The following is a 23,862-nucleotide window of genomic DNA, read 5'->3' on the forward strand; positions in this document are numbered from 1 at the left end:
AAGCTGGCCGCATCCAGCGCTGGCCTCCTTGCCTTTCCTGTGATCGGGTCTGGTCCTCCTCGAGTACCCGGGTCACGACTCTGGTTTCCCTTCTCTTGACAGTACGTGCGGATGATGGGGGTGCACCCGACCATCCTTTTCCTGGCCTGGTTTCTGGAGAACATGGCCATGCTGGCCATCAGCAGTGCTGCCCTGGCCATCATTCTGAAAGTGAGCGGCATCTTTGCGCACAGCAACGCCTGTATCATCTTCCTCTTCCTCCTGGATTTCGCGGTGTCGGTCGTCATGCTGAGTTACTTCCTAAGCACATTTTTCAGCCAAGCCAACACGGCTGCACTCTGCACTAGCCTGGTGTACATGATCAGCTTCCTGCCCTACATCGTTCTGTTGGTTCTCCGTAACCATTTGAGTGTTGTCATTCAGACGTTTCTGGTAAGTGGGTTGGTTTTTTTTGTAGACATGCAAAACACGACTGCTGTATCTGCCCAACAAAGCAGTCACCACATCACATGTCACCTTATCACTTTCAGATCTCGGTGGGCTTTCTGATGCCTACGTCTGTCTCTCTTGTTTTTCTTTTAAGTTTTATTTATTTTGAGAGAGAGCAAGTGTGTAAGCGAGGTAGGGACAGAGAGAGAGGAGACAGAGAATCCCAAGGAGGCTCCAGGCCCTGAGCTGTCAGTGCAGAGCCCGACGTGGGGCTCGAACCCATGAACCGTGAGATCATGACCTGTAGCGAAGTCAAGAGTTGGATGCTCAACCAACTGAGCCCCCCAGGGGCCCCTGAAGCCTACTGGTCTTGATGCTGCCCGCAGATGCACACCTTATAATGGTCATTGGTTGACATTGCAGTGGTTTTGCAAGAGAGGAGCTGCTGAGAATTGGCACTTTTCATGTAATGGGGACTGTCCTCTGGAGACTCTTTGGAAATCGGTAACATCCTAAAGGCAGCCATAGAGACTCTGTGCCTCTCTGTATCACAGATGGAAAGAAGTAGATTTCTTTTTTTTTTTAATTTTTTTAAATGTTTATTTATTTTTGAGAGAGAGAGAGACAGAGTGTGAGTGGGAGAGGAGCAGAGAGAGAGGGAGACACAGAATCCGAAGCAGGCTCCAGGCTCCGAGCTGTCAGCACAGAGCCCGACGCGGGGCCCGAACCCATGAACCATCAGAGCATGACCCGAGCCGAAGTCGGACACTTAACCGACTGAGCCACCCAGGCACCCCAAGAAGTAGATTTCTAAAGCTATTTTAGAAGCAAAAAAATAAACTCTTCTTGAAGCATCAGGAATCACCTCACATTAGGTGGGAAGATCTCTCCGTTAGCAATGCCAATTCATTCATGAGTGTACCATGTAACTCCCGGAGAAGCCTGAGAATTCTTTTAAGTCTGGGATATGAAATACAAAGAAGAGAGACACTCGTCCATTCTGTTTTGAGTTTCCTGGCAATTGCAGAGCCGGGTGCATAGTGGGAACTCAATCCACGTGGAAGGGATGGGCAGAAGGCTGTGAGGACGGTCAGTTCGGGCGAGCCAGCACTGTCCCTGCAAACATTAGAATTATGCCCCAGGGTTCACTTGTCCCCAACAGGTCAGGCCAAGTTCCCAAAGTGCAGTCTGTTGGGAGGTGTGGCTAGAGCCACTAGGGGAGAATTCGGGAGATGCCGAAGAGGGATGGAATCCCAGGGCTTCGAGGGGGCATCTGAAGCCTTCCGAGGTCACTGGTCCCACGCAACGTCATGACGGTAGATGTATCCTCATTTGTTGGGACGGGGTCACTTTCTCTGCTCCTTTTGAACTTTAGGGTGAAATGCTTCTGTGAAGACCAAATTGTTTTTCTCCAGCTTCACGTAAACCTTCCTGTTTCCCGACTGGCCATGTACATACAGCATGGATGTGTGTGCACCTTGAAAAAACACGGCGTCTTTAATCAGGATTTTTCTCCATGGACACCTGCTCACCAGTGTCCATTAGCTTATGTCACACCTGTGGTACTTTATAACCCATAATGTTGGTCTCAATTAAAACTGAGACCATGTGTCACCACCCCCCACCCCGACCCCATACTCCTCACATGTAGGAAAAGAAACATTGATCACCTGGCCTGAATTTCAAACACTGTTATATGGTTTTTACTTCAATCCATCTGTTTAAATGTTGGAGCATACCGAGTCTGACTTCCTTTTACATGTTCACGTTTCCTAGCCCCACCCCCCCAAAAAAACCAAAAAAATCTAACTCTGGTACATGATATCTTCAAGCATAACATGCATTGTCAATGGGGTTGTTTATTTATTTATTTATTTTTGACATAGGATTTCTCCCCTGGAAATAAAATAACATTTTCCTTCAATGTGCTCCCTTTCTAGTGTAGAATGGTGTACATGTTCCATCAGTCGGCCTGCAGTGTGCTCCAGGGCATTCGCTTAGTAATAAAAAATAAGAAATCGCTCCATTCCGTTTTCCGCTGTTCTGTGTTCTGCATTTCTGGGCGCAGCGCATTGGATTTATGGCACTTGAGGCACTGCAGTGAAGAGAAATAATTCCTTTTCACACCAAAAGCTAGCTTGTTAGCATGCTTTCTAGAATGGGCTGACATTCGGCGTAGGCTTCCAGGGTCACGTATGGAAATCACCGCCTGGAGGACGGTACGGCCCCGCCTGCTCTGGTGACGCTGGTCTGTTTGGATTTAGCGCTGAGGGTTTTCCGGGGTCTCCGTCAAGTACTAACATGCTGTTTGTCTCTTGTCCCCGGGCAGTGCCTGCTTTCCACCACCGCCTTCGGCCAAGGAGTATTTTTGGTTACCTTCCTAGAAGGGCAAGAAGCAGGTAAGAGGATGCTTTTTTTTTTTTTAAGTGTATTCATTTATTTTGACAGAGAGAGAGAGAGAGAACGAGAGTGAGCAGGGAGGGGCAGAGAGAGAGAGAGAGAGAGAGGGAGAGAATCCCAAGTAGGCTCCGTGCTGACAGCACAGAGCCCAGTGGAGGGCTCGAACCTATGAACCGTGAGGTCATGACCTGAGCCAAAACCAACAGTCAGACACTTAACCAACTGAGCCACCCAGGCATCCCAAGGGGATGCTTTTTGCTTTTTTAAAAAAGAGTTTCAGTGATTTGGGTTTTTAGGAGTTGACTGTGGTCATGTTGCAAGCGCTACGGTAGAAGGTCTTTGTTACAATGTGCAACGGAGTCCTGGGGTTTGATTTAGCTGATGTGAACACCTCTCCCCATCGGGTCACCCTGGATCTGTGTATTTTGTTGAGGCCACAAAATCAGAAATCAGTGAAGTAGCACGAAAGCAAAATCACAAGGGTTAGATATTAAAGTGTTTTTAAAGCTGCTCCCCCTGGTCGCCTTGAAATACGGGTGACATTAAGCAGGCTGACATTGCATTTGCAGAACTATGATCCACAGGATGGTCTTTGCTCTCAGCTGCTCTCAACTTTGCTTTGAGTTTCCAGAACGCAAGAACCCACCCCACCAAAATCTACCCTGAAAGGGTGTGCGGTCTGACTGTGACCTTCCCTTCCTTCCAGGGATTCAGTGGAATAACATGTACCAGCCTCTGGAGCAAACGGGTGTGACGTTTGGCTGGGTTTCCTGGATGATTCTCTTTGATTCAGGCCTTTATTTTGTATGTGGATGGTACTTGGACAACTTGCTTCCTGGTAAGAATTCCGCATGTTAGAAAATGCCAAAATCAGCTAAAAAAAAAAAAAAAAAAAAAAAAAAAAAAAAAAAAAAGCCAAATCCAGTTTAAAGCAATATACATGAATATTAGAATAATTGTTCATTCTTCTTTTCAAATGTAATTATTTTTGACAGGGAGTGTGAGCAGGACAGGGGTGGGGCGGGGGGAGGTAACACACAGCTCTACTGTGATTCTGTGCTTTCCGTTGCAAAGTTGTTGGATCGGCAGAGTGTCACTGTCCTTGTCTGCAGCGGGAGGAAAGCAGATTGTTATCGTCCCGGTTTCATAAAGAGGGAATGAAGTGTCCGGGGACAAAGAGAGCGGGACACAGGATCTGAAGCAGGCTCCAGGCTCTGAGCTGTTAGCGCAGAGCCCCACAGCTGAGGCCCTTCCCCAGCGGAGAGCCTGTTTGGGAACCGGGGGGTAACCCAGACACTATCCAGTTTGGGGCTCTCAAACTCACGAACTGTGAGATCATGACCTGAGCTGAAGTTGGATGCTTAACTGACTGAGCCCCCCAGGCACCCCTAGAATAATTGTTCATTCTTTAAGTAAGGCCTCAGGGGGCTTGTAAGCTGTATTTTAAAGTTTTTTTTTTTTTTAATGTTTATTTATTTTGAGAAAGAGCATGTGCAGGGGAGGGGCAGAAGAAGACGGGGAGAGAAAATCCCAAGCAGGCTCCACGCTGTCAGCACAGAGCCCCAGGCAGGGCTTGATCCCACAAAATGTGAGATCATGGTCTGAGTCATGATCAAGAATCAGATGCTTAACCAACTGAGCCACCCAGGGGCCCTGTGGCAGGTGCATCTGAAGGCCGTGGGAAGGCAGGCCACGGATAGTAGTGGTTTTCCCCTGCTGTGTTTCTGGGGAAGAAGGTATTTATACCACACGCCTGCTCAGGGCGAAAAGAGCAGAAACAGCTTTAAAGGTATTTCTTTTTATATGTTTAGCAATAATGTTTTGATGATTGCTAAAATTACTTGTGATTCTGTCTCTATATTTTCCAAAAATCACCTGGGTATTTCACTTGGCATGTACCTTTAAAGTTAAGAACTAAAGGAGAGAGAGAGAGAGAGAGACAAAGACAGAGACAGAGACAGACATGGAGAAAGAGATTCTAATCTGCACATTGAATATGAAGGGACAGAAAACCATCAGTGCATTCTTTTTACAAAACCTTATTTCAGACTTGGGGAGCTCACGTGTCATTTAAAGATGAGTAAAAATCCAAATGAAATGTGCCATTGACAAGATTATTTTACAGAAAAGCAGGAAAACATGGCCTCTAAGAATTAGAGAGCATAAGCCTGGCAAGCTGTACTTTGAACTTTTAGATTGCTTTGTCTGGGGGCTTTGAATAAAATTAAGGAAAGGCAGATTCTAGGAACTAAGAAGTTAAAAAAAATAACTGAAGAATGCCAAGGTGAGATAAAATTGAGAAGCCCTGGGTATTAGAAGGCAGCTAGGGAGCATGAGGGAGGGAGGTTACAAAATGCGTGTGATGTTGATTGTAAAATGTTTGAGGAAGGGGTCACGAGCAAAAGAATAGGGCGGAAAGTCACGGTGGGGATTGGAGGGTGATGGCAAGCCCCTGGAATCAGGAGAGATGCAGACGGGCAGCTGCAAGGGGACAGACAGACGGGGCTCGCAGACATGTGCTGTCTCTGATGAGGAGATGCCCAGACCCAAATGAAACACAATAAAGAAGGAACAGTCATTAACCAGGGAGAAGAAAATCAGGTTTTGCAAAATAAGGGGTTCACCATATCAAGTACAAAGTTAATGAAAAGAAACATCTAGATATAACCTGGAGTCTTGGAGTCCCCAGAGGAGCCTCAACCCCAGCAAAGACAGGTTACTCTGGGCAGCGCAGAGATCAATGTGAAATTTGGCCAGGAATCCAGAAGGATCTGAGATCCCCCCTCCTCCTTCAGGACCTGACGCATGGGGATCCTGGTGGGAACGTTGTCTTGTATCAAAGTTAAGGCATTTCCAGCCAGCGACCCCCTGACCCCGCTCACTTCTGCAGCCAAGGCGAGCCTGCGGAGAGAGACAGAGGGGCAGACAGAGAGAGATCCCAGATGGGAGGCCAGGCTCTGGTGCATTTCTGCAGCTTTTGCGAGTGTGGCCGAGTCAAATCTGAAATGGGGCGGCAGCCGCAGCGGGCAGGGCAAGCAGGCGGAGAATGGCTTTGGGTTTGATGATTATTGTGGTAGTCATTATTTGGGATGGCTGCGAAGCTGTATGCCTGTGTGTTGGGGACAGTGCTCCAGTCCCAAGGAGGCGGGGAGGTGGCTGGGGTGGCGTCCGTGAGGGTGAGAAGAGGTGCCCAGGTGTGCGCGGAGGACGTTCCTCCTGGCCCACAGAGGATGTCTGTAACAGGCGCGGGCTGCGGGGCCGTGGGTGGGAGCCAGAAGGCTCTCTCATAGTTGCCGTGTCTTCTCAGGGCCGTCGGGGTATCGTGGTCCGACAGAAGGTGTGGCGGGGAGGCGATGGGGGACCAGGAGGGAGGGCACGCCAGAGTGCCTGCGGCTCACCGTCCCCTGCAGGTGCTTGTCCCGGGCGGGAATTAGACGTGGAGGTGACAGTTCCAGCCCCAGGGGGAGGCGACAAACCAGAACAAGACAGAGATGACAAAACCAGGAGATAGACCACCACTGTTGGGGGGTCACACGCAAGAATCCGTAGCGGAAAGGTGTGACCAATCAGATGACTGATCACAAGCGCGCGTCCACAGAAACCAGTAGCTTGGCTGTGTGTCGGCAGGAAATACGGAGTATAACGTGACAAGATTTCATTCTCAAGAGCAGTAAAATATCTCCATGTGACTCTAACATCGAAGAGAGTATATATCCAATAAGAACTTAAAAGATTTGGCGAACATACAGTAGATTTGAATAGATGGAAAGAGATGCCATGTTCCCTAATGTGGTGATTCACCATTTTCAGCGTGTTGACTTTCTCCAAGTTAATGTATGACTTTACATAATCTACACCATTTAGTATGAACCGTAGTGGTAATACAATAAAACCCACATAAGTCCTTCACATAAAAATACTAAAAAAGGCTTTTGGTTTTAATTGTTGAAGTGTTTCTCAGGGATAGCTAGAAATGTAAATTAATGACAGTGGTCGAAAGTCGTTGAAAACAATGAAGGGGACTGGTGGCCGATGATCACATAGACCCTCACTGTGAATTGTCAAGGATTAAAATGGTGGAGTACGGGGGCACCTGGGTGGCTCAGTCGGCTAGGTGTCAGGGTCTTGATTTTGGCTCAGGTCATGATCTCACAGTCATGGGATTGAGCCCTGCTGAGCATGGAGCCTGCTGGGGATTCTGTCTCTCCCTCTCTGCCCCTCCCTCCCTCACACTCATGTACATGCTTTCTTCTCTCTCTCTTTCTCTCTCTGTCAAAATAAATAAATACACTTAAAAAAATAACAATGAAACGGTGGAGGACTCATGTAATAACAGTAGAGCAATGGAAGAGATTAGAAAGTTCGGAAACCAAGTCACCGTAAATAATAGTTCGATTTGTGTTAAAGTTCACATTTTTAATCAATGAGAAAGGATACAAGTTAGACTCATTCATTAATTCATCAGAAGTAAATATTATTAAAGTAATGAGGAAATGAGAAAAGTATGATTTTTTTTTAGGAGAAGTATGATTTTAGGGGCCCCTGGGTGGCTCAGTCAGTTAAGCGTCTGACTTCAGCTCAGGTCATGATCTCACGTTTCGTGGGTTTGAGCCCTGCGTCGGGCTCTGTGCTGACAGCTCAGAACCTGGAGCCTGCTTCCGATTCTGTGTGTCCCTCTCTTTCTGCCCTTCCCCTGCTCACACTCTGTCTTTCTCTCTCTCAAAAGTATTAAAACATTAAAAAAGTGAAAAAACAAAAAGAAGTATGATTTTAAAGACAGCAAAGGCCTTTCTAACCATAATGCCAGAGACAGATATGCTAAAAAATCAAGTTTCCATTATAAGAATGGGAATCAGCATTTTAAAATATCCACAGAAATAAAATGAAAGGATACTTTACAAGTTTATAAAAACTAATGAATACATGAAGGAAAATGTTAAAATTCTCAAGTCAGGTTTTAGGAAGACAAATGATGTGTTCAAGGAAACAACTTGAACAGACCATTATATAAAGAAAAATTTATATTTGATAAACATAAAATAGTTTAATGTTGGACAGAGCATAGTATTGCATAGACATAGAAGACTGTTTTCTCCTTCTCTGACTGATGAAAACTGTAATGACTTGGGGAGGATTAGGGCCTTGATTTTTCTGTGTAGGTGTTTAGTTTATGGGAAACCGAAATAATTTAATTATGCGACTCAGGACCTCGGGGTCATGAGTTCGATCCCCACGTTGCGTGCAGAGTTTGCTTAAACTCTTTACAAAAAGTGTTTATTCTCTTTGCCACAGAGATTTAAAGGAACGGCCAGATCAGTTCAAAACAGATGTGCGCATAGATGCTCCTGGCACAGTATCTTTGAAAGCAAAATTCTGGCTAACCTACATTTCTGTCTAAGATAGTGGATTGATTACGAATCAACTTTACATTGATAATACGGACTCCTGTGAGCTAGTCACACACTTGTGGTGTTGTGTTTTATAGGAATATACGTGGATGTAGGATATGGGAGATCATTGGCTGCTGTGTACCAAACTATGAAATAAGGGATAAAATAGAACCATATTCAGTTAAAATCTTTGAAAAGTTTTCATTCCAGTATAGTTAACACACAGTGTGATATTAGTTTCCGGTAGACGATATGGTGACTCAGCACGTATGCACATCACCGGAGCTCACCAGGATAAGTGCATCTTTCAAGCCTGTCACCTGTTTCCCCTTCTCCCACCCGCCTCCCTTCTGTTGACCATCAGTGTGTTCTCTCTAGTTAAGAGTCTGTTGCTTTGATTTGTCTCCTTTTTTTTGTTTTATTCCACTTATGAGTGAAATCACTTGGTATTTATCTATCTCTGACTGGCTTTATTTCACTCAGCGTCGTATACCCTAGTTGTATCCAGGTCTTTGCGGATGGCAGGGCGTCATTCTTTTCATGGCTGAGTAATATTCCATTGTGTATAAATACCACATATTCTTTATCCATTCATCAGTTGATGGACACTTGAGCTGTGTCCATAATTTGGCTATTGTATGTAAGTAATGTTGTAGGGTGCCCCGGGGGCTCAGTCAGTTGAGCATCGGACTTCGGTTCAGGTCATGATCTCATGGTTCATGAGTTTGAGCCCTGCGTCGGGCTCTGTGCTGATGGCTCAGAACCTGGATCCCGCTTTGGATTCTGTGTCTCTCCCTCTCTCTGCCCCTCTCCCGCTTGTGCTCTATTTCTCTTTCTCTGTCTCTCTCAAAAATAAACATTAAAAAATTTTAATAAAAAAATAATGCTGCTATAATCATACTAGTGCATGGATGTTTTCAAGTTGGCGTTTTCCTATTCTTCTGGGTAAATAACCAGTAGTGGAATTAATGGATCATGTGGTAATTCTATTTCTAGCGTTTTGAAGCACTTTTATGGAGTTTTCCACAGTGGCTGTATCAGTTTACATTCCCACCAACAGTTCAGGAGGGTTCTCTTTTTTCCTACATCCTCACCAACACTTTTTATTTCTTGTCTTTTTCATATTAGCCGTTCTGACTGCTGTGTGTTAATACCTCATTGTAGTTTTGGTTTGCCTCACTGCTTAAGTGATGGTGAGCATCTTTTCATGTGTCTGTTGGCCATCCTCATTTCTTTGGAGAAATGTCTGTGTCTCTTGCCCATGAAAAAAAATGTAATGTGTATTTATTTTTGAGAGAGAGAGAGACAGAGCGCGAGAGGGGGAGGAACAGAGAGAGGGAGACACAGAATCTGAAGCAGGCTCTAGACTCCGAGCTGTCAGCACAAAGCCCCACGCGGGGCTCAAACCCACAAATCACGAGATCATGACCTGAGCTGAAGTTGGATGCTTAACTGACTGAGCCACCCAGGCGCCCCATTAACATGACATAGTTTAAAAAAAAACTTTTATTAATAAAATGTAGTGCATTTCACAAAACCCTGCTAATTTGAAAATATTTGGTTCTACATTTGGGAAAAGCAGTCTCCAATCTTTCGTCCCGAATTTGCGTGGTAAGAGCTCCGTGAACCGTTACAGCCACGCCGTGTAGAGTTTTCGGAAACGTTGAGCTGGCATCATGTGGCTGGGGGTTTTTCTGAAATGCTGAACACTTCTGCATCAGACAGTGATCTTTCAGTGGTTTGCAAGGTGTTTGCATTCCTGGAAAACTCAGTGTGTGTTAAAACTGCACAGAAAGTTGTCTTAGGCTCCACTGGCTATACTGGGACGAGCCTCCCAGAATGCAGGTCAAGGGCAATTCTTTGTTGGGCTGTGTTGTTCTGCCCTTTGTAGGACCCTCACCAGCCCGGTTGCCTGCCCACTAAAGGCCATCAGTGCAACCCCCATTTATTAACCATGTTGTTTTGTTTTCTGCATATCTGATGCTCTAACATCATGAGGCCTCACTGACCCTGGAAGAGCTGTCCCCCCAAGGGCAAGCCGATTCCAAGAGACAGTAGAGGACTTGCTCATGAGCTCACTTTTTATAGGCAAACCAGCATCTGGAGCTACCCCCTCCTCTGTAGGCCATCCTATCCTGGGCCGTCATCACCCCTGGGCAGAGGACCAAGCAGCTTGGCGGCGGCCTCTGTGCTCCAGAGCCTGTTGAAATTATTCAAATACCCAACCTCAGCCTGCTGCCCTGCCTCACGTGTTCGCATCTCCCCTCTCCCTCTGTCTCCCGAGTGACCCTGGTGCTTCCCCGCGTGGCCCCGTGTGGCGCCGTGGGCTCCCTGCTCCCGGGCACTGAGCAGCAAACTATCTTTACAGGGCACCTGTCTCCTGATCCGTTGGCCGCCCTGGGCCTGAATAATGATAACAACCTACCGTTTCCAACACCCGTGCACTGGGCCAACCCAGACTACCCCTTCCCACGTTTCCAGAACACCTCTGCGAATGTCCTGTGTTGAGATGCACAGTTGGAAAGTCCCCGGTGGGTAGGGAGGACCCCCTGGACGGTGGCGGGTGAGGCGTGTCTCCACCTTCTTCTGCCTGTCTTCTCCGTGGAGTGAGGGGGCAGGTGCGGACCCCAGCATCCCTCACCCTGGTGTCTGAGCGGGAGGCTCTGTAAGGATCCGGGTTCGAGGTCACCGGCGGGTGTCTGCGCCTGTGCGTGTGCTCCCCGGCGGACATCTGGTCCTCCCAGACTCTGCTTTCTGTAAACCCTTCTTTATGTGCCTCCAGTGAAATTTGATTTCCTCGATCTGTCTACTTTCATTGACTTCTGCTTTTATCACTGTCAGTTTTGGGGGGCAATGCTAATGAGTTTCCTGGCCTGTGCCAGCCAGCAGGCAGCTCCCCTGCAGGGGACAAGCTCTGTGGATACACAGGGCCTTTGCGTTGATTAATGTGCCCGATTCCATATGGTGATGTGAGCAGGGTGCTCGTGCTCTTAGCGTGCACGTGACATAAGACACATTTGCATCTGCACGCCAAGGGGGAGTGCAGGGGACCGCTTCGGAGCCGTGTGGCCTCCCCCCATCCATTTACATTAATAGATTCATTAGCAGGACTTTAAAAGTGCAAACAGATTAGAGCTGGGATGGTTTAATTAGCAAATCAACCATTAATATCCAATTTGTTTCTCATCTCTATTTTCTGACCTGGTAGTTTCTAACTCCAAAAGGCCCCTGCGGTGTCTCCCATCCTTCCTGTCTCTGCAGCCTGGACCCAAGATCAGGTGTCGCTGAACCTCGTGGGGACCGTTCGGTGTCCTTGAAACTCGTGTCTGTGCGCCTAGGCGCCCCTTTACCCCTGCTAATGCGGACTCGGACTCCCCAAGGTGTTTTATTCTCTGTTCTCTTGCCCTTCCAGCAGGTGGCGCCCACTCACGCTGTCAAGGGCAGTGACCCATGGTCACTGGAGCGAGGTCGCTCAGCAGAAGACCACCTCTTGGTGGGGGGTTTGGTGGGGTTGTCATCTACCGGCTCCTTATCTCTTTTTATTTCTGCACACTCCTCGTTTGTGCATGTGCATGGGGCCCTGTATTCCCATTAAGGCAGCTGAAGACACGGGTGTGCAGGAGGTGAGTCGTGTCTCCAGACCTGTTTGCGTCGAGGGCAACATGCTCTTGCTTCTGGCCTGTGTTCAGAGAGGCGCGTACCACGGGGCCGCCGCAGCTCAGCAGCCGGTGTCCTCCGACAAGTCTTGCTGGGCCCCTGTCCCTTGGGGGAAGGAGGGGTGATAATAGCACCCCCCACGTCGGGTGGTCGCAGGACCATGTGAATGAATACAGGTGGAGACCCTGGCCAGTGCCAGAAGGGAGAGCCTGGGCAACAGGACGCAATTATCCATGAGCCGCTCGTCCGCTTGCTGGTTAGGGGTAGTTACTAGTTCGCTGGGGTCTTGGGGAGCATCCGGCCTGTATCTGTTTTCTAGGGTGGACGCGGGCTGAGGCCCACGATCCAGGCGTGGGGAGGGCTGGCTCCTCCTGAGGCCCCCTCTCCTTCCCGTGTCCTGTTGATCTGCCCTCACTCCCTGTCTGTGCCCCAATCCCTACCTGTAGGGACACCGCATGACCTCACTGAATCCAAATTATCTCTTGAAAGCCTTCCTGCAAATACAGCCCTGTTCTGAGTTACTGGGGGTTAGGATTTCAACGCGAAGTTTGGGGCACACAGCTCAACCCATAAGAGATGGTGGCTGTTAGGTCAGATGACCAGCTCCCCACCTTCCTTCACTTTCCCGGTCCTCCTTTGCGACTGTGTCTTTGAATCTTTGGGTTAGGCGGGGTGACGGTCACGCGTCCGCCCTTGGCTGTAGGGTCAAAGTGAAAGATTGTCTGCGTAGGCCTTTTATCTCTTAAGTGACTTGTCTGATTCCCAGCACTCAACCAAACTTAGGCTGGAATGGGTGCGTTAAGGAAAATTGAGAGGCGTTAGTAATTAAATCCACGTGTCATGGGGGCAGAGTGGCTATTAAGTGGGCTGCAGTGAATTTGGAGCATTCGTCTGAAGAATGCCGATGTTTCCTATGGAAATCTTAGCAGCGTATATTCTTTGTGCATGTCTTAGCGGGTTAATGCCTTCATGGTATTAATCCATGTCCGGTAACCATGCAGAGGACAGAGGAGTGACAGACGGAAGGATGGCGGGCTGGGGCGAGGCTTACTCTGGGGAATATTTAGCAGTTGTGTGTCGCTACTTTTATCTTTAATAAATACCTGCCTGTTCACTGGACGCTCAGAAGGCCTCTTGAGGGAGGTGGCTGTGAGGGGGCCCAGCCGCCGGCCATGGGTCAGGCTGGAGAGTCTGGGCTCCCCGCGTGGCTAATACCCATGCCCCCGGTTGTCATCGGGTCCTGTATGGGGTGTGCCTTCAACACGTTAACGTGGAACAACATTTTATAATAATTGGCTAAGCCATTCTCTTACAGAATCTTCCAAGGAGAAAAAACCGGTTTTAATTGTGTCTTGTTTTTTTAGGAACTTTTGGATTAAGGAAACCATGGTATTTTCCCTTTACCGAGTCGTACTGGAGGAACTTGGGTGGTTTCCTGGCAAAGAGACCACACGCTCCCAGTTCTAACCTATCCTTCTCCAGCGAGAACTTTGACGATAAAGGTTTGTAAAGAGTAACCTTATTAGATGCACGTCTTCCCTTTCGGTCTGTTTTGTTTCTGTTTTTCCTCCTGGTCGAGTCTCTGGAACTTGGTGTGCCTTCCTCAGCTGCCCGCTTTCGGGGGTCAGTCTTGGGCTCAGAAACACAGCTCGGGGCAACGTCGTAAGAAAGGATCCCCTGCTGACGTTTGCGTTGGGGGCCAGAACCCTGGAGTGTCGATGCACCTGTTGTCTGTAGCCCCGCTGTGGGCTGGGTACGTCTGTGCGTGCGTTCTCTGTCTGCAGGATGAAGCTTCTGCTCTAACATGAATTTGTGTGAGAAATAAAAGGAGAGGTGGTCAGCCATCAGGTGTAGTGTGCTGTAGAAATTGCAGAGTGTTTCACACACACTAGCTTATTCGTCATGACTGAGAGGAGGACCATCACTGCCCTGTCAAGGCAAGGATCGTGCTTCCCAGTGGTGAGGGCAGGACCCCCGTCCATCTGGGCTCCCCTTATCCCCCTTCCACAGAAGCATGACTTCAGGGGCAATTTACAGATATACAGGCTCCCATCATGATAGTTTTATACCACAAGTCAACGTTGTAAGGTAACATTTTTTCTTTTCTTTTTTTTTGTTTTTAGATTTTTAATGTTTATTTTTGAGTGAGAGAGAGACAGAGCGCAAGCAGGGGAGGGGCAGAGAGAGAGGGAGACACAGAATCCGAAGCAGGCTCCAGGCTCTGAGCTGTCAGCACAGAGCCCGACGCAGGGCTCGAACCCTTGATCCATGAGATCATGACCTGAGCCAAAGTCAGACACTTAATCCAGTAAGCCACCCAGGTGCCCCCATAACCTTTTTTCTTTTTTTTTTATTTTTCTGACTACACAAGTCAAATAGGAATCTTTGAGGACATTTGGAACATACCACACCACAACAGACTATCACTCATGGGCACTTTGGTGTGTCACCTGCCTGTGATTTTCCCTCTGCATACGTACAAATTGCGTGTGTGCGTGTTCCTTTATCTCCTCTTACGAGATGCATAACAGAAGGGCACAAAAGTCTGTCATCAGCCATGCCATTTAATTGAGGCCATTATGTAATTTGCCTCTTGCTTTTGGTAAGGAAGGGTGTTTGAGTTGTGCGTGTTCCACGGAGCTCTAATTCGAATCCACGGCAGACGACTGAATTCGTAAGCATGAGCACCACTGGGAGTCCTCCAGGCTGAATCTGCCTCTTCTCCTCAGGGTCCTCGCTGCCGATCGGGGAGGGAAAGCCAGGAGGTCCCCCGGGCGTCGCCCTGCTGTCTGTGACCAAGGAATATGAGCGCCACAAGGCGGCCGTCCGAGACCTGACCCTCACCTTCCACAGAGGCCAGATCTCTGCCCTGCTGGGGACCAACGGTGCCGGGAAAACCACAGTCATGTGTGTGTCCTTTCAGCCTCGTCAAATGCGGGTTTGATTCTAAAAAATGTCCATTTACCTGTGAGACAGGAAGCTTAGGTTTCTTTTCTTCCTTTTGGTTTTGAGACGGAGTCTCTGTGTGCTCTGGGACAGACAGCTAGTGGGGAGTGCACAGCAGCCGCCCTCGGCTGGGGGCAGATGGGGCTTTACCCCTTTACCCCTGAAAAGACCCCGAAGTCTTTTATCCCCTACACATAACACATCGTGGTTTTACTTTAGTCTTTGAGCGTCCTACGACGCTTCCCATCTTATCGCTACGCTTAAGTTTGTTCGCGTATCTATGGGAAGATGAAACTTGGGACGAAGTCTGCAAATGTTTTAACCAGCTGAGTATTTCTTTTTTCATGTTCTGTTTTTTGTGTGCTTGGGCTTTTTTTGTGAAGGCTTGGTGTTTGGTTTGGGGTCCAATGGCTCCAGGTTTGATTAAAGAATCAAATTGTGGAATCCCAGAGGAAAAACGAACTCAAAAGCGTGGGGCTCACGCAGTAGCCCTGAGCTGCCTGCAGAAACGGGTCTCATCCCGGGAAAAGCCCCAACATGGTCAAACTTGTCCCAGGAATAAGGACATTTCTCTCGGTTCTGTTTTCATACAACTAACGTGCACTTAGTTAAACGTGAAAAGTATTATTTGCTTTGAACGTCCTAAGAAACGTGGCAAAGTAACATGTAGAAAGCTTCAGAAATTTCAATTAAAAATAGAGAAACAAGGAAAAGTTTTCCTCTTGGCTTGGATTGTGAAATAGAGCCGGAGATCCCACTGAGCGTTCTTGTAGGGTTTTCAGACTGGAAAAGTAGGCATTCTGCAGAGAATGAGTCAGAAAGCCAGCTTTGGGAGTACACTTTTTTCTTTCTTTTAAGTTTATTTATGTATTTTGAGAGACAGACAGAAAGCACGTGTATGGGGAGGAACAGATGAGAGAGAGAGAGAGAGAGAGAGAGAGAGAATCCCAGGCAGACTCCACACCATCAGTGCAGAGCCCGATGTGGGGCTCGAGCTCACCGTGAGATGATGACCTGAGCCGAGCTTAAGGGTCAGACGCTTAACCGACTGAGCCACCCTGGCGCCCCTGTATAATTTCTCAGAGATGTGGAAATAGTCTAAAACCTAAATAATACACTTTCTGAGATAAAGCAGCAGAGCCAGGCAGTCCTCGGGCTCCCTTCGAGGAGGCCACACAGGCGAACTTCCTGATTTGACGTGGACAGTGCACCTGAGAGAAGCCAGGAGCTCCCGGCCACGGAGTTGCACGTCCAGGCTTGCATTCCACTAGGCTTGTGTCTCTACTCAGGAGGACTTAAGGAAACACGCCATCTCCTTCCCTGGTTTCCGTGTCTGTAAAACAAAGCCGGATTTTACCGTCTTAAGCTCCCATGCCACTAGAATGTCTATGATCAGCACGTTTAGGGGAGTATAAACATCATCATAAGCCCACGGCTCCGAGATTAAGCCACCCATCCTGCTAAGCTCCTTCCGGCTTGTCACCGTGTAAAAGCGGGTCCTTGGACGGTCGCCCCGCATCCCTCTGGGTTGCTGGCATCGGGAGCAGCGGGCTCCTGGGTCCTCTGCTGATTTGTCGTCTCCGGCAGATCCATGCTGACGGGGCTCCACCCGCCCACTTCCGGAACCATCACCGTCAATGGCAGGAACCTGCAGACAGACTTGTCTGCCATCAGAAGGGAGCTCGGGGTGTGTCTTCAGCGGGACGTCCTGTTTGACAACCTCACCGTCCTGGAGCACCTGGTCCTCTTTGCTTCCATCAAGGCGCCGCAGTGGACCCGGAAGGAGCTGTGCCAACAGGTCAACAGGTTAGCGCCCGCCGTGTCTTTGGTAGTGACGGGTGTACAAAGAGGTGCTTTAAAAGTACCTTTGGTGTCTTTGCTTATGAGAAGAGGAGAGCTAGCAAATTGTCTTTAACTGTGGAGTTAGGACACAGCCGCCAGCACTGGAAATTCCAGAGAAGGCTTCTCAGGGAGGACTCTGAACTTGACTTGGCCTGTCCTTGGGGTCTAGATGGGTGAGCCCACTTGGGAACGTGTGGCCGAGGCTGTGCGTGGAAGGTTTGTGTCTGGAGCATGGGGCCGGGTGTGTGTCCTGAAGTGAAAGAATGGGGGGTGGGCCGAGAACTAGCTCCTGGGGCCCAGCTGGTCCTGCTAAAGGGGGTCAGACTTCTTTACACAAGCAGGTGCACATGGGCAGGGGAGGGCCAGCAGCTGCCGCTCTGGTAGACTTGTCCTGCGGCCCCAGGGCAGAGAGCACAGCCCTGGGGAAGGCCGGGGACAGAGGCCGCTTTGAGCGGGGGACCGTGGCAGCCTGAGGGGTGGCAGAGCGAGTCAAGGGGGAGAGAAGAAGTCCCAGAACTGAAGACTGTTCAATGTCGGAAGGAGCAGACTGTGTGGACAAGCGGGATGTCCAGGGTGGGGAGGGAGGAGTCCGGTGGATGGTTGAATGCATTTCCGATCTCCCTGGACCAGAGGAAAGAGGGAGGAACCGGAGGTCCCTGGTGGGAAATCAAAGCGGTGTCTCGGGGATGAGCTCAGAAGGACAGGTGGGAGCGGGGACGGCAGCCTGAGTCACGGACAGCAGCCGGGTGGATGGTAAAGTTTATTTATTTCGAGAGACAGAGGGAGAGAGAGTGGGGGATGGGGCAGAGAGAGTGGGGAGAGGATCCCAAGCAGGTTCTGTGCTGCCAGGGGCTCAATCTCACAAACCGCAAGATCGGGAGCCGAGCTGAAATCAGGAGCTGGACTGGGCCGGGTGGCCTAGTTCAGGAGGCGAGTCGGGGCTCCTGCTCTGAGAGCAAGTGAGGCCAGAAGAGTCACGGGTGCTGAGCTGGCAGGAGGGGCTCTCACCAGACATCGGGTGAGGTGGGGGGGATGTCCCCAGCAGTTCCGGCCTCTGCTCAGGCAGGCAGAATGTGGCGTTGTTCCTGGAAAAGGAGAGGGCCGACTTGGGAAGGAGGTAAAATCATGAGTGCATCTTACAGGAGTGAGTTGGGGGGGCGGGACGTGTCTGACACCAGAGCCCCTGCGGCACTGCGTTTAACACCTTCTGTGCCGGGCACTGCCGCGGTCACCTGCGGGCAGCTTGCTACAGAGTATCTCCCGGAGACGGGGACGGGGCTCAGCTTCCGGGCTGGGGAAGCCAGAACATGGCCTGGGGCGTGGCTGCAGCAGGGCTATGCTGCCTGTCCCTCGGGCCGGTTGCCGTGCCACACAGTCTGGGGTGCAGATCTGTGGGAAGCGGACATTTGCTGAGGGGAGAAAGGGGGTTCGCAGGCACATTTCTAGTGTTGCATTTCAGACGCCCATTAGGAGATCCCAGGGGTCTGAGGGGATGCTCAGGCAGTGCATGCAGGGGACAGGGGCTTAAATATGTGCTCTCAGGGCCATGCCGAGCCGTGGAGGCTCGGACGCGCGGGGAGAGCGTGTGTTTTGTGTGCCGCAAGCCTGTCTTGAATTTGAGCGGGCACTTCGCGAGGGATGGCTGTGAATGGCCGATTGGGTCCGTACGACCTAGATTTAAAAAAAAAGGACAGGTCACCACCTATTCTAATTTTAAAAAATGGCACGTGCTCCGTGTCACGGCAAACTCTGCGATTATGATCGGGTTTAAATCAAGTGCTACTTGGACTTCATCTTTTTTTTTTTTTGGACGTAGGCGACCTTAACAGTTATCTGTTTGCTGCGTGTTACCTAGCAACCAGGCCGATTTGTACAAAAGCAATCTGTGTGAGATCACGTTTTAGGACAGCAGCTCCCAATTAGAGGGAGTGGAAACTGAAGACACGGGGTTTAGAGCCAGCACACCCCGAACTGGGTCCGGCGGCACCACCTGATTCCCTTGACGCACAGGATTGTTAAGATGGGAATCAAGGGAGGCGGGATCCCTGGGAGAATCTTCCGAGTGCGTATCTGTCAGGATGTCGGGTCTCAACTGTTTTGCCCTTGATTTGCCCTTGATTGGACATCAAGAAGTCAGAAGAGGAACTTGATCAGGACTTCAGTCAGGGAGATGTCGCTATGGGGCTCTTGGAGTTCTGGCCCACACCGTGGGGCCCCAGGTGTTTGAGGGTGGTGAGGTCGTCAAGGTCTTGTGTGCAGGTAGATAAGGGAGGACAAAGGACTGGGCGCTGGGCAGGTGGCAGTGGACACAGTGTGGAGACAATGGACAGATGAGCAGGACCACCCAGGGGGCGGGACGGAGAGACCGGTTGGGAAGGGGAAGACAAGTCCACTAAGGAGGGGCTTGGTCAAGTGCATCAGATGCTATTGAGGGTCAGGTCCAATGAAGGCTGAGGGGCGACCTGTGGATTTCGGGTGTGGAGGTTGTTGGTGACCTCAACAGGAGTTTATTTATTTGAGGGCAAGTGGTGGAGGGGAGAGTGGCAGAGAGAGAGAGAGAGAGAGGGAGGAAGAATCCCAAGCAGACTCCATACTGTTAATGCAAAGCCTGACAGGGCTGGAACCCACGAACCTGGAATTATGACCTGAGCTGAGATCAAGAGTCGGACCCTCAACTGACGGAGCCACCCAATCGTTACAAGGGGACATCACTCTTGGAGGGAGGGAGGGCCCTGCGTGAGTGGGGGACAGTGGGCAGCTGAGCCTTGTGGGGTTGAGTGACTGCCAGAGGCCGGGACTAGCTGGGAAAAGGGATGTGGTGGACAGAGGGGGATGCGGGCCATTGACCTCTGGAGGACTGTGGTTTCTGGAACGACAAGGTCCCGGGTGCAGCTGGCTGTGAGTGGGTGGAATCAGGTTCAGGTCAAGGTGATGGAGGGGTTTGAGGTTTAATGTCACAACGTTCTTGAGGAGACCTGCTTGGGGACAGCTGGCATCTTTCTATTTGTTTTCTGAGCTGATTGATCTCTGGTCAACATGCCTGAGTTGGGTTTAACAGCTGTATTGGAATCACCCAGGTGAGGCCATGTCGGTGGGCCACGTCTAATTGGTGACAGACGGTCAAGATTGTTATCTGCGGAAAATGCTCTGTATCCTGCCCTGGGGAGCTACGTGAGCTGTTTCCGGGCCAGGATGGAAAGGTTGTAAATAATGACACAGACAGGACACATTTACTTAAGCATCTGACAAGCAGATCCTTGGGGTTTCACCCAAGTGTCTTTGCTTAGGCTTCTGGAACTTTCTAGAACCGGATGGTTCTTACTCAACTGTGCGGAACCCTTATGATTCCTCTGGCGTCCAGCCTCCTGTCTGACTCATGCTGGTGAGCTGGGAGTGGGAAGGATGCTCGCAGCTTAGCGGGCAGGGAATCCTTGGGCTGGGGCCAGGCTTGGGGAAGAAAAAACACGATGGAAGAAGGTGAGGAGGGGGTGAGTGTCTCCGAGTTAATAGGGTGCCACGGCGGAGAGGGAAAGAGGAGACCGCAGAAGGAGGTGAAACTTTGCAGGGGGAGGCCTTCTGGGCCCCGGGCGTCTGGGATCCGGAGCCCCGCGGGAGGGCATCGACGGCTGACCCTCACACGAATGGACTCTGACAGTTCATACTTAGCTTGTGGCATTTCACGGGAACTTCCCGACTCCTGAGTCAGGAAGGCAGGTGGATACTGACGTGGGGCCGGGGGGCCCCGACTCAGAGGCCTTCCCCGGACCACCCTGTGGTGCATGGTGGAGCGGGACCTCCACTTTGCTCCTTCTGACCCCAGCAGTGCACACTCTGGTGGAAATGCTGGCTCCTCGGCAGAGGGCACGGTGACATGAAGAGAGATACCTTGTCCGGAGAGGAGACGAGTCTCTCCTGAAGACGGTACTTGGTGGACCCCTGCTGGGCAGGCCTCGCATGGGCCCCGTCGGGCGTGATTTCCCCAGAGCCTCAGGAAGGCTGGTGCCTCCGCGTCCGGACTCTGGAGCGCACGATGCTTCCAGGCCTCCTCCGCGTCCTTGCTTGTCTTCGTTTGTGGGGTGCCGTCCGCAGTGGAGCTGCGAGGTGTCGAGGGGGAAGAGTGAGGGCTCCGCTCTTGTTTCAGAACCCTGCGGGACGTGGAGTTAACGCCGCATCGGCACAAACAGACCCGCGTGCTCTCCGGAGGCATGAAGAGGAAGCTGGCCATCGGCATCGCCTTCATCGGTGGGTCGGGGACCGTGGTTCTGGATGAGCCGACCAGCGGGGTGGACCCCTGCTCCCGCCGCAGCATCTGGGACATTCTCCTCAAGTACCGAGAAGGTAGGAATGGGGCCGTGGCGCTGTCTTCCAGGGACGCTGTGGCGCAGGCAGAGCAAGGAAGGCCTTCTTCTGTGAGGGGCCGAGTCGTCCCCCCCGGGGGGAAACATGACCTTTTCCAGAAGAAGCAGCTGTCACGAGAGCCGACAGAGATCTGTCTGTGATATGGCGTCTCTGTAGTGCCTGGGATCACTTCCTTTGAGTCCCATCTTCCCAACTGACTTCGCGATGGGGTTATCAATGCAGGCTGTATGTGATTTCAATGAAGACTGTACTCCTCTCGGGGCGCCCGGGGGGCTCAGTCTGTTGAACGACCAACTCTTGATTTTGGCTCAAGTCATGATCCCAGGTTGTGGGATGGAACCCTGCGTCGGGCTCTGCACTGGGCGTAGAGCCTGCCTGGGATTCTGTCTCTGTCCCTCTCCTCCCCCACCTGCTCTGTCTCTTTCTCTCTATAAAAAGAAAATTGAGCTCCTCTGAATTGTGTGCCATCGTGGAATCCTAGGTGATTAGAGCAGGTGTCCTTGCTGTGACGTAGGATGAGCCCTCCTTTCCTCGGGTGAGGAAACCGGGGTATGCAGAGATGGGCGTGGGGTTTGCTCACAGCTATAGAGGGGGCTTGGGGAGCCTGGGTGGCTGGGGACTCCGGGCTGAGGGGTCCCTGTATCACCTGTTTTGTCCTGGGTTTCCAGTTTAGGGCGTGGGATGGGCAGATACTCACTCCCCACCTGGGACTCCTGTGATCCTGATAGCCTCGGAGCATTGTCCCGGTGTTTCACACAGAAACACACCAGTCGGGAAGGAAGCAGGGGGAACAGGGTGACTTAGCTTGTGACTATGGAGTCTGGAGAAACTCTGCTTTGCTTTTCTCTCTTCCCTTTTGAGTATAAGACCTGACTTGACCTGAACCTTCTCCTCCCTGGGGGAGATTAGGATTTGCTGCTTAAGAAATACACAGAGCGGGGGCATCTGGGGGGGCTCAGGCGCTGAAGCGTCCGACTTCGGCTCGGGTCATGATCTCACGGTTCGTGGGTTCGAGCCCCGTGTCAGGCTCTGTGCTGATGGCTCGGGGCCTGGAGCCTGCTTGGGATTCTGCGTCTCTCTCTCTCTCTCTGCCCCACCCCCACTCGCTTGCGTTCTCTCTCAAAATAAATAAATCAATTAAAAAAAAAAAAAAAAGGAAAGACACAGAGAAGGAACCAGAAAGAAACCCTGTATTCTTAGCACTCAGAAGGCCGCGCCCAGAGGACCCAGGCCATCACGTGTCTCCTCAGGAAGGAGAGATACTTCATCCTAAGGCTGGGCTCGCTAAGGAAACATGAAATAACAATCCTATTCCTTTTGGTTCCAGAAACATAGGGGGGGTGTGGATACAGAAGACAGAGAAGAAGCAGGGAAATGGAATGAGCAGAGGGTGGCTTTCTGTTCCCTTCTGGGTGTGGGCCTGGGATGGGGTGGGGCTGTACCACCACCAGGGGGTGACCCGGGAGGGGGGTGAAGCTGTGTCAGTTGCTTGGGCTCATCTGACCTCCTGCAGCCTCACTGCTGTTCTGGAGGCCCAGCAGAGCGCTGGGGCCAGGGAGGTGCCCATGGTCCACATCCCACACATTCACGGGTGCCAGGCTTTGGCACTGAGGGGGAGACACGTCTGTCAGAGATTATGACTGCATCAGCAGGGCAGAGGCCCAGAGATCGGGGAACGCTCTGTGCTCTGACCTGACCCTTTCTGGGCCTCGCCTAAGCTTCCAGGGTCATCCGGAGACCACAGCAAAAGAGATCCTGACCCTTGCCCATAAAATGGGAGCCCCTGAACCTCTGTGCTAGAGACCCTGAGCCCCACTTAAGGGAAGGAGGAAACCGAGATAAAGCTAATTAATTAATTTATTAATATTCATTTATTGTTGAGAGAGAGACAGAGCGTGAACGGGGGAGGGGCAGAGAGAGAGGGAGACACAGAACCCGAAACAGGCTCCAGGCTCTGAGCTGTCAGCACAGAGCCCAACACGGGGCTCGAACTCACGAACTGTGAGATATTGACCAGAACCGAAGTCGGACGCTCAAACGCCTGAGCTCCCAGGCTCCCCGAGATAAGGCTAATTTAAACTGCACTAAGTCATTTCCCTGCCACTCCTGAGTTGGGGCTGATGAAGAAGATGTGCGAGCAGCCGACCAGCACACAGCTTCCATCGTCCCCGAAAGCGTGAGTTGCAGTATGCATCAGCTAGCAAGGCTGCTGTTCTCCTGCACTTTAAAAACTAGAGATGGAATCTTCCAGGGTTGAGTCATGAACACAACGGTATCTCTGGACAGAAAGCCGATGTGATAGAATGTCCCATCCCGTTGTTATAACTTACTTGTTTTCTCACTGTCCTTGGTCGGCGAGCAGTGATTTCTGTCTCCAAAAAGGAGACCCAGAGGGCTGGCTGTTTTGTCTCAAAGGAGGGCCGCTCTGACTCAGGGTAGTGAGAGGTAAGCAGCTGAGTTAGGTGGTCCCTCTAGGAAAACATGTGCTCAGGAATCAGAATGGATCGCTGATTCTGGAAAGAGCCCCACACTCCCGGGTGACCATGCTGTAGCTTTGTGAAGCAGATGTAAGGACTGAACAAAAACAGTTGTTCCCTGCTGAGTAGAAAGAGGCTTTTCTGCCTGCACACCAGCACCTGCAGGGCTCAGTTGGCCTGGGGCTTTATCCGTGTGTTCCCTGCCTTCCTGGGCTCCCTTGGAAGAATGAGGAAGGACAGGATGCCCGGACAAATTAGCACGGAACTACCTAATTCTCCGACTCACACTCTCGCTGCACATGACCCTGGAGAAACGATCACATTCCTGTGTGTGTGAGTGTTTCTGCCTGTAGGGTTTTGGG

General features: G+C 50.7%; 1 protein-coding gene across 1 annotated transcript in view; it reads left to right on the forward strand.

Moving 5' to 3' along the window:
- Positions 1–23,862, forward strand: part of ABCA13 (ATP binding cassette subfamily A member 13) — a 349,570-nt gene that overhangs the window by 168,382 nt on the left and 157,326 nt on the right. The window contains 7 exon segments of the mRNA XM_032592494.1: positions 103–432; positions 2,759–2,828; positions 3,536–3,667; positions 13,241–13,378; positions 14,606–14,783; positions 16,410–16,628; positions 20,806–21,002. Of these exon segments, the coding sequence (XP_032448385.1) occupies positions 103–432; positions 2,759–2,828; positions 3,536–3,667; positions 13,241–13,378; positions 14,606–14,783; positions 16,410–16,628; positions 20,806–21,002 (1,264 nt within the window).

Source organism: Lynx canadensis, chromosome A2 (assembly GCF_007474595.2).
Source record: "Lynx canadensis isolate LIC74 chromosome A2, mLynCan4.pri.v2, whole genome shotgun sequence".
Taxonomy (NCBI): Eukaryota; Metazoa; Chordata; class Mammalia; order Carnivora; family Felidae; genus Lynx; species Lynx canadensis.